Source organism: Haliotis rufescens, unplaced genomic scaffold, assembly GCF_023055435.1.
Source record: "Haliotis rufescens isolate VD_foot unplaced genomic scaffold, xgHalRufe1.0.p SCAF_20, whole genome shotgun sequence".
Classification (NCBI taxonomy): Eukaryota; Metazoa; Mollusca; class Gastropoda; order Lepetellida; family Haliotidae; genus Haliotis; species Haliotis rufescens.
Genome location: NW_025963891.1, coordinates 21655055 through 21671467, shown reverse-complemented (window position 1 = coordinate 21671467; position 16413 = coordinate 21655055). Strand labels below are relative to the sequence as shown.

At 42.5% G+C, this 16413-nt stretch overlaps 1 protein-coding gene across 5 annotated transcripts in view; it reads right to left on the bottom strand.

The window, feature by feature from the left end:
- The window catches only part of LOC124140301, a 98267-nt gene extending 82445 nt beyond the window's left edge, over positions 1-15822 (bottom strand). For 4 of the 5 annotated variants that reach the window (XM_048400964.1, XM_048400963.1, XM_048400968.1 and 1 more), the window contains exon 1: positions 15335-15822. In XM_048400964.1, the coding sequence (XP_048256921.1) occupies positions 15335-15400 (66 nt within the window). In that variant the 5' untranslated portion in view covers positions 15401-15822. The remainder of the gene's footprint in view (positions 1-15334) is intronic. The other variant, XM_048400966.1, reaches the window with a different exon arrangement.
- Between the last annotated feature and the right edge of the window lie 591 nt (positions 15823-16413).

Sequence of the window (16413 nt, the reverse complement as noted above, 5' to 3'; positions counted from 1 at the left end):
CTTTATGTTTGAGCTTGGTGTGAATGTTTTTCACAAGTCGAATGCACAAATACACTATAGATTCGCAATTTCACCCTGATTTTATATAAATAAAAGCTACAAATTTTTTTTTCATAAACAAAAGAAATCTCTACTAAACCGGAGATTCCGGGTTAGAATGGGTGCCCGGTATTTCATGCTTGTCGTAAGACCGGGAGCATTCGTCACCACTCGCCCCTTTCCGTAACCATATTCGGCTTGTCCCGGAATAACACGAGTTGGTCACGAATGGACCGGGAGATGACAAGATGTGACCTGGCTGGTTGTGTGTGTGTCATCTTACGTGTGTGTCGTGGATCATGTGCAGGTCGCTGTGATATCGCTAGAACAGTGCTGACTGCAGCCAAACACAATTCACGTCTTGTAATATAACTTATGTGACACTAACACGCTAACAACCAGTAATGTGACAAAAGGTTGTATCAGTGTAATATTACCATATTATAATACTAGGCTTTGCGTTCAAAGTGTTGTTTTTTTTATAGTTGAAATGTACAATAGTGGTGTATCGTCTCAATCATTGGAATACATGTAATCCTATTTTGTAGACTACAGATGTGTGGCGTTCGAAACCTCAACTAACCTTTCAAGAACTATCCCAGGTGATCAAATTCTTGTGCGCTTAGACAACTATCGACGTTCTATTGTGAACCATTAAGCATTACTGACACCGATATCTATCATTGATAATACACACTACGCTGCTGTTGTGATAGAACATGTTTATACACCACTTCCGGGTTGCGATAGTTTAACTAGAACTTATAAAATCAATGTTTAAATATATTTTTAATCATGGTTTCAACTATTGCCTCAGAGATTTATTCAGATTCCTTTAAAATTTAGCACAAGGCATAAGGCAGCATCCTTATTTACAGTATGGTCTATTAGCGACTCTCCGCTATGGACTATGGATGATTCGATATACTTCGAGTTCACACTTCTGTAGTTGTACAGTTCACAACTCACAAGCAAATTACGGCAATCTTCAGAAAAAATAAAAAGTCAACGCCCGAGAATAATCAGTCTGAATTACCTGCCGAAACAGATTCCATTGGGCGTTAAAGTCAAAATAGCGGTGAATCTTATATGAAAGGGTAACTGAAAATCAGTGATGACACCAGGTGTCATGGGTAAACAATGTTGAAATCCATGTTAAAAGTGACCAAAACTTGTATTCGAAATTTATTGTTTTAAGATATAATACGCAGTGAAGTGTAACAGGCTTAAATTAAACCTCACTGGCATGAAGCAGGGCACCAAACACCATACTATAGAAACATTCGACCAATGCCAGATTAAGTGTCTCCTAATCCGCACACAATTAGTGGTTTATAGAGCAGCACTCTGTTTTTTCTCCGACAGGCAGTATTCTGCTCTGAATGTCAATATATAATGTGTGCAGTGGCATTATGTACAATCGCTTGAAGGGATATGTTGTTTGAATATAGCTCAATGATCTTAGTCGTGTCAGATTGCGCCAGATACCACATGACATGGAAACCCTTAGGCCTACGCACAATAGCATTAGGACGAAATCAATTCAACTTGTATATACTCGTGTATGTGGACTATTACGCTTCGTTAGAGAAGACAGAATGTGTTCGTTTTTTTCATTCTTCGGATTAAGAAGGTATAACAATATGTCGAGATTGGTACTGTAGACTTCTGAAGGGGCCAATATGAAATAGAATGAATCATCGGCTGTAACGTATATCTTGACATACGGATTCCATTAAAGTTGTGATTAACAAGAGTAACGTAAATAAAAGCGACAAAACCCTTTCCGTATTCAAAAGAAGACATTATTCATTTCAATAATGACATATATTGATTACAAAAATGTGTTTCGAATTTGATTCAAACTCAACTGAAATAACATTTCAGCAATCCTGCTTAGACGTTATATTTTACAGAAAAAATTAAATCTTTGAGTCATATTTTCGTTTTATATTGCGTAACATTCTAGGGTGAGTTTACAATACACTGCGGTCTCCGTACTTTCTTAATACCACAACACCCCGTAGAAATGCCGGGGCAGAACATGGTTCTTAAACCAGAGTGTCCTAAGTAAGATGAGGATCGGGTGGCCGATTGGGTGTCACCGTACTCCGACTGCGTATACCGTTGCTCAAGCTATCAACCACTGGTGTTCCTGGCTCAGACCCAGATATTTACGTCGTTTACCTGTAAACAATCGATTCTGGACCAAGCAAACCAGTGACTGATATTTTGAGCAACAATCCACGCCGTCGGGGTACGATGACACGCCGTCAAGCAGGTCACTGAGCCTGACCAACCGATACATTCTGTCTTCTGCACAGTATTTAATAATATACAGGAAGGAAAGGGACGCCAGTGCAGTACCGGTACTTGTGGTTCAAAACCTTCAATTTTGGTAATCATTTTACACATTAAGGCTAAGTCGTGTTTGTCGCTGAACACCGCACTCAGCAACAGTCCAGCTTTAGACTTTTTTTCTGTAAAAAGATCGAGTCTGGATCAGACAATCTAATGATTGAGAGATTGAGGAAATATCCACGCCGTGGGGGTCGAGAACACACTGTCAACCAAGTCACCGAGCCTGGCCACCCGACCCATAAAGTCACAGAGCCTGGCCACCCGATCCATCAAGTCACCGAGCCTGGCCACCCGATCCATCAAGTCACCGAGCCTGGCCACCCGACCCATAAAGTCACCGAGCCTGGCCACCCGACCCATAAAGTCACCGAGCCTGGCCACCCGATCCATCAAGTCACCGAGCCTGGCCACCCGATCCATCAAGTCACCGAGCCTGGCCACCCGATCCATCAAGTCACCGAGCCTGGCCACCCGATCCATCAAGTCACCGAGCCTGGCCACCCGACCCATAAAGTCACCGAGCCTGGCCACCCGACCCATAAAGTCACCGAGCCTGGCCACCCGATCCATCAAGTCACCGAGCCTGGCCACCCGATCCATCAAGTCACCGAGCCTGGCCACCCGATCCATCAAGTCACCGAGCCTGGCCACCCGATCCATCAAGTCACCGAGCCTGGCCACCCGATCCATCAAGTCACCGAGCCTGGCCACCCGATCCATCAAGTCACCGAGCCTGGTCTCCCGACCCATCAAGTCACCGAGCCTGGCCACCCGATCCATCAAGTCACCGAGCCTGGCCACCCGATCCATCAAGTCACCGAGCCTGGCCACCCGACCCATCAAGTCACCGAGCCTGGCCACCCGATCCATCAAGTCACCGAGCCTGGCCACCCGATCCATCAAGTCACCGAGCCTGGCCACCCGATCCATTAAGTCACCGAGCCTGGTCTCCCGACCCATCAAGTCACCTCGTACGACACACATAGGTTATTGGGTACCTACTATAACCAGAAGTCCCTACGGGGAGTGGCGATATCCGTCATTCCACTGGTGCTGGTGCCCACTGTTCTGTGTTGCTGTCGGATTCAGATGGTCTGGGATCTCAGGTGTTAATTATTGAAGCGTTCTTTGTAGAACAATCAGCAGACGACATGACTGACTTCAAAGCGATCAAAAGTGTCACTGCTTCTTCCGTTAGACCCAAGTCAGCGGTGAAGATTCAGTCACACATTAAAATTTGGCCACGATGTCCATTACCCGAATCATATAAAATAAGCTAATGTAATCCTGTCCTTTCTAGATGAATAATATCTGAACAATGGGGTGATTAAGTTGACATAACATAGCTTCCAGACCCAGTTTAGAACTGATCTTCAGAAACTCAGAAAGAGGCGACTAACGGGATCGGGCGGTGAGGATCGCTGACTTGGTTGATGCATGTCATCGTATCCAAGTGCGTAGATCGAAGCTCGTAACATCAACCACTGGATTGTCTAGTCAAGACTCGATTATTTACAGACGGTTCATATAGCAGGAATATTGCTGCGTGCGACAAACAAACAAATGTTTGCAGTGATTTTATCGAACTAATAATCATGAATTGAAGTACATTAGGGAGTTACCAATAACACGTCGAAAGTTTCTGTTTTTGATGTTGTCTGTTTTGTTGACTCTTTCAACAACGTAGCCATCCCAGAAACCATAAATGTCAGCGTGATCAAAGATAAGCAAAGGAGTTGTCTCTACCTCTATCACTACGTCTGAACACTGACCGTCACGGGTCCTTCCTACTCCACATTCCACCTGCTCACGGCCGTATCATGGACGTGGGGGTACTCAGGGGTTAGGGACAGCCATGCTTGAACTTTGCTATCCTACTCGTGGACGAAAACGTCAATGGACATATTCAACATCGTATCACTGTCGTGTGTAACCGAGTACAGCAGAGATTGTAGCCACAGCTGAAGTGTTATGTATTGAAGACACTGCGATATCCTTAAACATTTCTAAATATTCCTAAATTTAAAAGCTTGGAAATCACTCCGCGAGACGCCATCACAGTCATTAAACGTATTAGATAGTCCTTTTTCCCTAGTCTGTCTTACAGACCCTGATACAAATATATATCAAATACAGCCCATGCAAGTCTATAATGTTTGGCAAGTCTAGATCACTGCAGTATCTGAAAATGAAGAGAGTCACTGGGCTCCTTTTTATTATATTTTTATTAAGATAACTGAACAACTGTTTTTTTATGTACGATATGTTCATTTCAGAGACTAGATTTTAGTCTACTTTTTCCCCTGTGTCGTGAATATTCCTGAATTCTAAAGCTCTGGTAACACTCATTGAGACATCATTTTGTCACAGCTGCCATCACTGGAAGAAATACACCATATTTCTAAATACTTTCGGAAGGTCGGTGGTTCGATCCTTTGGTCGTTTCATACTAACAGATGTTGAAAAACATTGGCGCTCTGCATTAAGGAGAAAAAACAAGGACCGGCCGACTCGGTGTCTGAGTGGGTATTCATGTTAAAATGCAGCACGGTATCTCAGTGTACCAGAACCATGAACCGGCATAAGTCCGGACGAGTATAAGTTGCCAGACACACACCTGCAAGCACGTCGCTATGAAGTGAAATAATATCGAACACGACATTAAACAACATTTCACCTCACCTACCTCCCAAATATAGTGACTATTGCTAAGTTTCTAAGTTCAGGTAACACATAGTCTGACGCACAGTTGTCATTGCTGTCTTTACTGTATGTGGATACAGAGGTATACACTATTATTCTTATGGCATAATGTTAACGTTCAACGTTAAATAAATACAGTGGTTACAACTCTCTGCGTCCTTGGTTTCATTCACTCCACACATACATAAGCATTATCTTTCCTGAACGACAGCTCATCAGAACTGTCATTTATGTGTTGGCAATAGGGGAATCATGAACCATTCGATTGTTGTCAGGCCTAAGCCTCAAACAAAGGAACGGTAGCTGATGTCATCCAATGGGCAATCTTGGTGAAATGTATACCAGGTCTAAATGCTTGAAATGGGTTCGTGACATACTGTGTGTTTAGGACATATGCAAATATTACCCCATAACAGGACATTCTCCGAGGCATGGGGTCCGGCGTGGTATGTCAGCGATGAGGGGCCGTGTAACGAGGGGGAGAGGGAAGAGGGAGAGGGAAGGGGCGCGAGGGGATCGCTGACAGACGGATTACAGCGGTGGCCATATCTATCTTCATATGGCTTCATCCTTTCTCACATCAAGGTAGTTCTGCTTTATGCCCACACGTTATACCCCAGTCACGTACAATTCCAAAAATAAAGAGGCCCATACATGAATACATACAAGAATGTATTAGTCCGCCGAATAAAGACATTTTGTTTGCCCTACATTGAGATGTTTGTGTCTACTTAAATCTATGTTTCTGAGTTTGTTTATTCAAGCTTTTCACGGGAACCACGCGGTGCAGGGCGTGGCCTGTGTAGCTCTTGGGCGTGGCCATAACCTCCAACTGTTTGGTTGTCCCAGTTATGACAACACTAAACTCTTTCACTGTAACACCGAAGAAAGATGCACACACACACACACACACACACACACACACACACACACACACACACACACACACACATATATATTTGGAGATCATCTGCATGCAACTTTACTTGAAGCATATTGACACAGTGATACACATATCATTCTTCGAACAAGCGTAAAGAAATATCTTAAGTTTGGCTACACGTAATGATGACGGGAGGGATGAAACGCAAACACATCTGCATCTCAGTTTGTTTTGTATAACCAGACAAACGTGCTGATGTCTCCAGAGGACGTCGCTTATGTCTGCAGTCGGCTGGTTGACTTTAACGCTCTGGTGGCTCTGAAAGACGGCCTGCCTCTTGCACTATATACGAGACACTATTCAAGAAGTAAAGAGGGGCCTTCGGGGTACTCGTGGGATATATTTTCTTGTTTACCTCGAGTTCATGGGAGCACTGCCATCGTTAAAACATATTATCCCCGAATAACTTATGTATAAAGTGTAATAAATTGATCTAAGACTAGATTCTTCATTTCAAAGATATCTTTAAGAAATGGGAATATGGGTAATAATAACTTATCGCGATTAGCACATTAACTTGGTGAATTGAATGGCATATCATCATCATCATCATCAGTATCATCATCATCCCTATCATCATCATCATCATCATCATCTGCAGTATTAGTATGAAGATAATTCTGTAACCCTTGAGTCGCTTAACGTCAAGTTGTCCTCCGAAGGGTGGAAATTTAGAACTGAGAAGGGTTGGAGAATGGGATTGGTTGATGGAATACATGCTCTATGGTATGTAAGAGAGACTCCTAAGCCACAGGGTATATTGTTCCCCTGGGTTCACGGATGGCCCATTAAAGACAGCACGCTTTTGTTTTGCGACGACGCACTACATAATTTACTACCGTAAGTACACCAGACCTTGCTGGGAGAAATATTTCTAAGGAGTGACGATATTGTCCAGTGTTGTATTGAAGACCAAGGTATGGTTTATAGCTTGAATAACATATAGTTCACAAACACATTTTTACACTATTTTGAATGAGCAGTCAATGGCAGTCACTGTATCCCGACTGGGTGTTACCTGGGATCTGAATAGACTAGAATTCAAGGGTGGTGACGAATACCAATTGCCCGGACATACATTCAGTGTCACCGACAAAATCTAATTCTGATGTCCCCATGGCCGAATGATGTTAACAATGTAGTGCACTCCTGTCGAATGCATTCATATTTTAAAATATACAGTTTCAAAGCTGCTGACATCCCACCAGATTTTCGTGTGCGTGCGTTCAAGTTTGTGAGTGAGTGAATATGGTTTTACGCCGCTTCTAGTAATATTCCAGCAATATTACGGGGGGGGGGGGGGGGCACACATTGTACCCATGTCAGTAATCGAACACGGGTCTTCGGCGTGACGAGCGAACGCTTTACCACAAGGCTACCCGACCGCCCCTCTAGTCTGTGTGTGATACTGACCTACCAGCAGAGCCGAGGGCATACTTCCAGAGAATAGAGCCCTATTCTCTGCCCACCTGTGATACTTTGTCGTTAATCGTGAAGAAAGGGCTTCTCTACACCGACTCCGTCCTGCTGGTATCGTTTAATGTTCCAAACTCAGCGTGTAATCTGCTTCATAAAACAGTTCTACCAAAAGTTTCACTTTGGTATTTGAAAGGATTCTCCCCACCAATCCATGCATGTTCCAATGCTATTACGCTAGGTATGCTGGAGCCGGGTGGAGTTAATGTAGCATGCAGAACGTAAGGCTCAACTGACGTGAATATGGGTAGACTAGTGTAAAACCTTAACGCATAAATGTCAGAGTACGCTACTACCATGACTATATCGTTACCATGGTATAGCTATACATCGTCTTCGTTCTAAACAACTCCACAGATACGGAGTGTCGTCTTACTCATCTGGCGGTATGACGTTACCACCTAAACAAGATCTCATTGGCAACATTATGTTTGGGTGGTCGGATGTTGCTGTAATATAAGCATCGACATATTGAATATATTTTTTAAACCGTATACAAATCTATGTAAATAATTCGGATGTCGCGGGTTTCGTATCAGTTCTCTGCGTCCCTTTTTTAGTATAGGTATTATTTATTTATTTGTTTGTTTGTTTGTTTGTTGTTTAACGCCGCACTCAGCAATATTACATCTATATGACGGCGGGCTGATAAATAATCGAGTCTGGACCTGACAATCCAGTGATTGACATCATGATTACTGATCCACGCAATTGGGATACGATGACATGCATCAACCAAGTCAGTGAGCCTGACCACCCGATCCCGGTAGTCGCCTCTTACGACAAGCTTAGTCGATTTTACTGCCAGCATGGGTTGCTGAAGACCTATTCTACCCCGGATCTTAACGGGGCAGTATAGGTATTAAGTACACGCGTATGGTCATATATAGTGCCGGCCAAAAGGCAAACATTAAGTCGACCCCTGTGATTAACACGTCATCAACTACGGCAGACGTCGCGATCTCTTCTACGACACGAAGGCTGTACGACATCTACGACGCAGCAACAAGCTGATACAAAAGTCGTGTGGGAAATAAGGAAACACATACGCGAAAAAAGTATATCAAAGAACAGAATACCACTTCCCTTTCACTTGAAAGTTAAGTGAATAGATTTACAAGAGATTATTCGGTCACATACCCTGCAGTTATATTCACTTACAGAGAAAGAACTATACGTAACAAAGACTGGGGATCCATGCTAATATATTTGATTCCAAATACCCCCAGGGAGGGCAGGGAATAGATTTAGCTATCCACACTACATGTTCCGCCCGTGTTATATCATATTATACAAATGTCGTTGGCTGTCAAAAAGCCATAAACTGTAAATACAAGTGATTTCCATCTAAGCGGTTGTTATCTGGATGCCTAGCGGGGGTACGACAACCCGTTCACCTCGGCGTCTTTGACAGTAGAATATGACGTAACACGCCGACCTGATGACCACCTGCTAGAGGTTGGATAGTCCTTCATGACCGGTAGTTAAACGGTTGAAGCGTGAACACTTAGCCTCGGGGAACGACCAATAATTGCTGTTGTATATTTGATTGGCGTCTGATTGCAAAGAAGAATTTAATGCTGTTCTTCACAGTTTACATAATTTCTGTATGCTGTGACAATAACGGTGAGACAATTCGTGGGCAATGGGGAGAGAAACAATAAGGTCGGCGTTTCTCAATATCTACGGGCGTGGTTTAATACCCTTTGACTTTCTTTATGCCAGTGCTGTAAAACTGTGGCATTTATGAGGTGCGTTTGTCCCATAACCTCAAAATCATAATACCATCGCCAACACATAACAGGGTCAATAAGACCAGCTTACAACGTTAACTGAGAATATATCAATATCCAGAGATATTAAGTTTCTGAACTGAATATTGACTGGACATTAAACAACAAACAGAGACGTCACATGCTCAGCATCTGAGGATAGTTTCTGTTACAGAACTTAAAACATATATTTGATGAAACAAACCCATTCTTACGCCCACCCATTCCCATCCCCTTTCCAGCGCTAGAAATAAGATATCAATATTGATGTGGAGGTTATTGTATGTAATTTTAAGCATACCGAGGCGGTGGGTAGCCTAGAGGTTAAAGCGTTCGCTCGTCGCGACGAAGGTCCGGGTTCGCTTCCCTACATTGACACAGAGTGTATTTTACCCATACTTGGTTTCCCCCGCCGTGATATAGCTTGCATAATGCTTAACACGAGGCACGTATGCCAGTAGTTTGATTAACTCTTGGTAACGTTATTCAAACAAGTGTGTGTCTGTAATGGGGTACCGGGGACTAGACTGTTAACGAGCACAGAGGTGTAATAGTATCGGCTATAGTATGGTGGTGTTCGTGTACATGTTGAACCTGAATAACATACACATTCAACTTGTGTGAACCTTGTATAAAGACCCATCGTAATGTTCAATATTGCTTATCAGAAAAACATGTTATTGCTTTGCATACGCTTCCTGTGTAACATGATCCCAGCCTGGAACCACGGTGAGCTACACAACCACAAGTACAAGAGGCGGGGGTCAGCCTAGTGGTTAAAGCGTTCGCTCGTCACGCCGAAGACCCGATTCGAATCCAGGCATGGGTACAATGTGTGAAGCCCATTTCTGGTGTCCCCCGCCCTGATATTGCTGCAAGTTTGCTAAAAGCGGCGTAAAATCACACTCACTCACATAGGTACAATGTGTGAAGTCCATTTCTGGTGTCCCCCGCGGTGATATTGTTCGAACACTGTCAAAAGCGGCGTAAAACCATACATATTCACTCATAATCAGTAACTGAAAGAGCATGAGAATCTGTTGATTCTACTTATGTAATCATCATATTCGAGCGATTTCTTCGACTTAAACCATGTTATGGTTGTATAATTTCTCTATACTTTTGCTTAACATTACATGCCCAAAATATACGTTCAGAATGGCCAGGGTGTTCCTTGCTCAGAGCAACACCAAAAACGTTTAATAGAACGGAATGTGATAAAATGCTACTAAATGTGTTTCACTCTCAAAGAATATTTTTAAATGATGCAATAGATCCCTAGGAAACCATGTTTGTCTCAAGAGCTTACTAATTTGTACCTGATGGTAAGGGTGTGTGCTAGACCACCTGACCACCTGATCCCGTTAGTTGGTTACGACAAGCATACGACAAGCATAGTCGCTTTATACGGCAAGCATGGGTTGCTGAAGACCTATTCTACCCCGGATCTTCACGGGTCGCAACTTGTTAAGGAAACTGACATTGCAAATTCATCACGGTATTTAAGGAAGCAATTGAGAGATACCCAAAGACGGGAAGATCTAAGGTAACACGTGACTTATATACGTCACAATGAAATTAGTTTTCCCAAGTGGACTGATGATAGAAATAAACGCGACAAAAACCCATTATACGCTTTTAGAAGCCAAATAGACTTCCACACCTCTCCACCTGGATGTTAAGGATCCCGTTCAATAAAGCGATGGTGGAGCTCAGATCGTAGCTCCGATACTTTAACATAGATTTACGACAGCCGTAGCGCAAAGATTGCTTTGTGGAACTGCCCCAAGTTCATAATGGTCAGTAATGAACGATTATATTAGACGGTAACACCATTGACCTGTCCTAATATTTCATTCAGCAGTATCCGCTCAGGCAACAATAGCCCTTAAAGATGTGTTCAACATGGGGTAATAATAGATGTTATCGCACCCCTTGTACTGAGGGGTGTATGTAACAGTATCCGCTGGGGTTCAACAACACTTAGGTAAGCCCCTCGGGCACATACTGCTACGTACCCACCATTGATCCGTGAAGGTCACGTTAGGCTTCCATATGAATGTATAATCACCATTATCCGGATCTTCCTTTGTGTAACTACGTTATTGCGCTCCTACGTAGGGGTCGTATCAATATGAATGTACAATCACCGACCATTATCCGGATCTTCCTTTGTGTAACTACGTTATTGCGCTCCTACGTAGGGGTCGTATCAATATGAATGTATAATCACCGAGCATTATCCGGATCTTCCTTTGTGTAACTACGTTATTGCGCTCCTACGTAGGGGTCGTATCAATATGAATGTATAATCACCGTCCATTATCCGGATCTTCCTTTGTGTAACTACGTTATTGCGCTCCTACGTAAGGGTCGTTTCAACATGAATGTACAATCACCGTCCATTATCTGGATCTTCCTTTGTGTAACTACGTTATTGCGCTCCTACGTAGGGGTCGTATCAATATGAATGTATAATCACCGTCCATTATCCGGATCTTCCTTTGTGTAACTACGTTATTGCGCTCCTACGTAAGGGTCGTATCAATATGAATGTATAATCACCGTCCAATATCCGGATCTTCCTTTGTGTAACTACGTTTTTGCGCTCCTACGTAAGGGTCGTAGTAGTACGTTACTTCAACGAATGACGCAAGCCACCACGGACGAGAAAGTTACCATTTACAGGAGACAGCATCATATACCACTCAAAAGAAGTTCAAGAACACCCGATATGACTGTTGATAATCTGTCATGGCTGGTGGGTATTGCAACACACAGCCTTCCAATTGTGGGTGTTCTTTAACTATTTTTGAGGAGTATATTTCATTCATAACATGATTTTGGCCCATTACGTTGGAAGAGATTCTTTTCTTTTGTCACTGATTACAATTAGCGCGCCATGCTAATTCGCACTTCCAGATAAGGAGAGAATGAAAGAAAAACCTACCAGATAAGTTCATAAACACCTTTGTATGGGTTTCATAAACTGGCCAGCGATCGTCCCCCCCTTAAACCAACATTGACAAAGCAATATGGACTTCAATATTAGCGATAACATATGTTGTGGGTGACCTGAATAGTCCTCATTGAGTGCATGCTCGAAGTACAAGCCACTTGATGCTATCGTTGTGCCTGTGACCCTGTGTGTGAAAACAGTGGTTTGATCGGGGGATGATGAGGTACTGCTCGCGTGACTGCACTGTGGCCAAACAACTTGGAATTCTCCTACAACCACACGTGTTATGACCCAAGTTCATGTCAACATCTATCATATCGCTACATTTGTCATTTAAGTATCACTGACAGGTATGTAAAGAAAAAAAATGTAAGCGACAAAGCCATTTCCATAATCATAAGAAATCTCTGCTAAAGCAGAAACCACTGTACGATTCCGAGTACATCATAAGCAGGTGCTAATGGATGAATACCAAATAGTGACGACACCGGGTGTTCTAGAAATGGTGAGCAAACCAGCACCACCGATGGCATCTGTCACAAACACATGCAAGGCAAGTAAATTGTTCATCTGAGAAAAGACGGGAACATATAGTACAAGTCAAAATAGGGAATAACATGGGAATGAGTGAGTATGGTTTTACGCCGCTTTTAGCAATATTCCAGCAATATCACGGCGGGGGACACCAGAAATGGGCTTCACACATTGTACCCATGTCGGGAATCGAACCCGGGTCTTTGGCGTGACGAGCGAACGCTTTAACCACTAGGCTACCCGACCGCCCCGAATAGCATGGGACTTCATTGTGGTCTCTGATGTGTCCAATTTGGAAATGTCCTCCGCATGTCAACCATGAAACCCACTGAAAGCTTTAGTAAGGCCTTGAATGTTGCAGCCTTGATCAAACCATTTTTGAGTAAGAGTCCCCAACGCCACTTTACAGGCTGCAACTTGCTTTATATATTTAGCATTTTCAGGAATAGATCTCTCCCGTGAATAGTGATAAAACAGAGATGGTAGTATCGGTGATTGAAATAGCACAATAACATCGAGATCGTAATTACATTTGTATGGGACAAACAGAGATTGAAATAGCATCGAGAATACGTTCGTTCTTAGTCAGTGTGCGTGCACAGAAACTCCGACGTATTTCTACCTTTTTAAAACAGTTTTGACTAAACTCCGGAGCTAGCGTGACAAACTCCATTCTACCGAAGGTTGTAGGCAACCGACGAGATGTAAAGAGGCACCCGGGTGTGTGTTCTGACGGTAGCTTGTCTTAAAATAGCAGGGAAGGCAGGCATGCGTGTCTCTAACTTGACTGACAACTTTCCTGGGTAAAGTGAATCTGGTCGTATGATAACATGGATCTATAGACAATTTCTGTCTCCTCTCTTTATACTTTATAACGCAGCACATCCCGCAATGTATATGTACATGTAGCAGTCGGTTTGTTCAAAGACTATATACGTCTATATACGTCTTTGGCTGTAGGACACATGGCAAGTGTTGTATGATTATGTCGTTACACTTCAGTGATGGTATGTAATGAAAGGCGATCTAGTTTCGTCGGATTAGATAAACTATAGGACAACTGTGAATCTTAAAGTGTGGGTATTGCGTTGCGTACCCAGCACATAACTGAAGGCGTCGATATTTGTAATTCAAGGGCAATCGATGTATTGGCTATTTTTTATTCGGTACCTAACAAACCACTATTTCATAAATCAAGAATGCAATATTTGTAAGTCCAAGTTAAGTGCTGGAATGGGGCCTTTTAGAGGGTAATAGTGCAGGGAATTAAAGAGTTTCAACTGACGTCAAACATTTGGCACCTCCTGCGCATAAGGTGTAAGACGAACAGGTGCTTCAGTGTTGGTATCGTCTACATCTTATATATGTACATGCATCAATAAGAGTCTGTTTCAATGTTCGTATTTCCTGCAGTAACAGTATGGTGAAGTGCACTTTTATAACTTATTCGGTTATTCGCAAACTGGTTACATCACTTGAATAGAAAAGAACCACAGGTATTGTTATACAAGGAGTCTCAGTTTAAGCTCACGCCCTACACCATGTCCACTTTGCTGCAGCTGTGTAGGTATTCGGGAGAATCAGAGCCTTTGCATTAAAAGTTTCACGCCGATCTTAAAGAACAATAAGGTGATTGTAACGATATTTCATGTGAGAATCTGAGCAGAGAGCAGACATACGCCCTAGCGTGATGGCGGCCATTCCATGGAAGATGGGATATGGTGTCGCATTCACACACCCGTGCGTGTTTCATGACAAACTTCAGAGGTTCTCCCTGACATTGAGCTAAGACATTTACAGAGACTGTGGTTACCGAGCTTAAATCTTCGGATTAGATGAGGCATGTGTTGCACAATGCGTCTGGTCGTTCAGTCTCGCGGTAATTACTTCGGGTAGAATTTCAACAGAAAAGCACAAATTGTGAAACCGGGTGTACAAGAAGATATTAACAAACTTTTTCTGTCGATTCACATTTTAAAAAGAAATCACATTCTTAGGTAGAGGCAATTTGATATTTGATGCTTAAATATTAGAGTAGAATTCCAATAGAAAACGCAAACAGATTATCCTGACATATAAGATATATTTTGAAATAAAAAGGACAGAACCAAACAAAAATTCTGTCGATTCATTTTTAAATTAGATCACACATACGTACTGATGTGTTCATCCTTTAAAACCACGGTTCCAGCATTGATAATATGAACATATACATTCAAACAATATATAAAACGTGTAGAGATACGTCTCATAACCGTTGTAAGTAGCTTCAAATCTACGATTGGTGTTTAAATCAATCTGACACATATCCTTGTATTATAAGAAAGTGAATACAAAGAATGGTATAGGTGAACTGCAGAACTGAGGTTTCTACACGCAGAAACACATGTGGACATTAAATATCATTAACTGTTATATAGACGAGGTTCAATCTTTCGTCGATGTACACTATCTGTGCATATACCTTGATCAATAGTTCTCATGTTCACAATCTGGCTATCGTTTTTCAATAATTAATAGACCTATTTCTACTTGTTTCAACCTTACCTGAAATGATGTCTTCACTGCTATAAACACCACAAGGGCCGAGACCCACAGAGACACGCCTTGCATGGCTGTTGATAGTCCTTGTCTTGTTTCACACAATCATTTACACTTAAATCCAACTATTATCACAATCGAAATGAGCCGACACCGAAAGATTCCCGAAAAAGCTACAACAATTCTGTGTTGTGCCCTGTCCACAGATGTTGTGCAAATGCTCGTCCACAAGCTCCGTCCTGAGTCTACACTGCCCCACCCGACACTGACAGTCAGATACCCGTGTACAGCCGGTTAAGCGTGCGCACTGGGCGAGACGAGAGCCCTCGGGCGTGAGAGAGAATGTAAGACTTTGAAGGCAAAACCGGTAACCTATTTTCAACTGGCAAGCGGGTAGCTTCGAGGATAATTCTACCTGAGAGTCTAGAGTTTCAGAGGGTTATAATAAGGCCCTTAGTGGCACATAGACCGGCACCTGAACTGATTCACTAAACCTGGTAGGACAGGTGGAATTGTCTCCAACTGCCTGATAAGAGATTATATTTATAGAAAGCGTCTCTCGCTAGTGATTGCTTGGATGAACGCTATTCATGTATTCATCCTTTTCACTACATGCTGGGATGGATTTTGTTATAATATTGATTGATGTGGCCTGTTCCGCACGAGTGTGTAAGATTCTACGATTATTCTGTTGCATAAACGAATACGCAAGGACCTAGTCTATATCCTTGCGCAATCCCAGGCTTACGTCAGTAGCCATGCGTGCAGTTACAACCTCTATAGGCCTACAGCAGAGGAACTCAAGACTTGATAAAATAATGTGACCTCGGATATCAATGACTTGTGGTGATAATAAATTAATAATAGGAATACAACGATTTCTTGGAAGACGAAATATAAACATGCATATGAATGTTTAAGATGTCAGGGTCCTGTTATAAAAAAAAAGAGAACGGAGTTTTTATTACATACTGTCTGAATTGTTGCGTTATAAAATATATAAATTAAATCATAATTGGTTAAGTGTTTCCATGCTTATCTTGGGGACTTCGCAATATATTCGATGTATTAGGAGACATTGATAT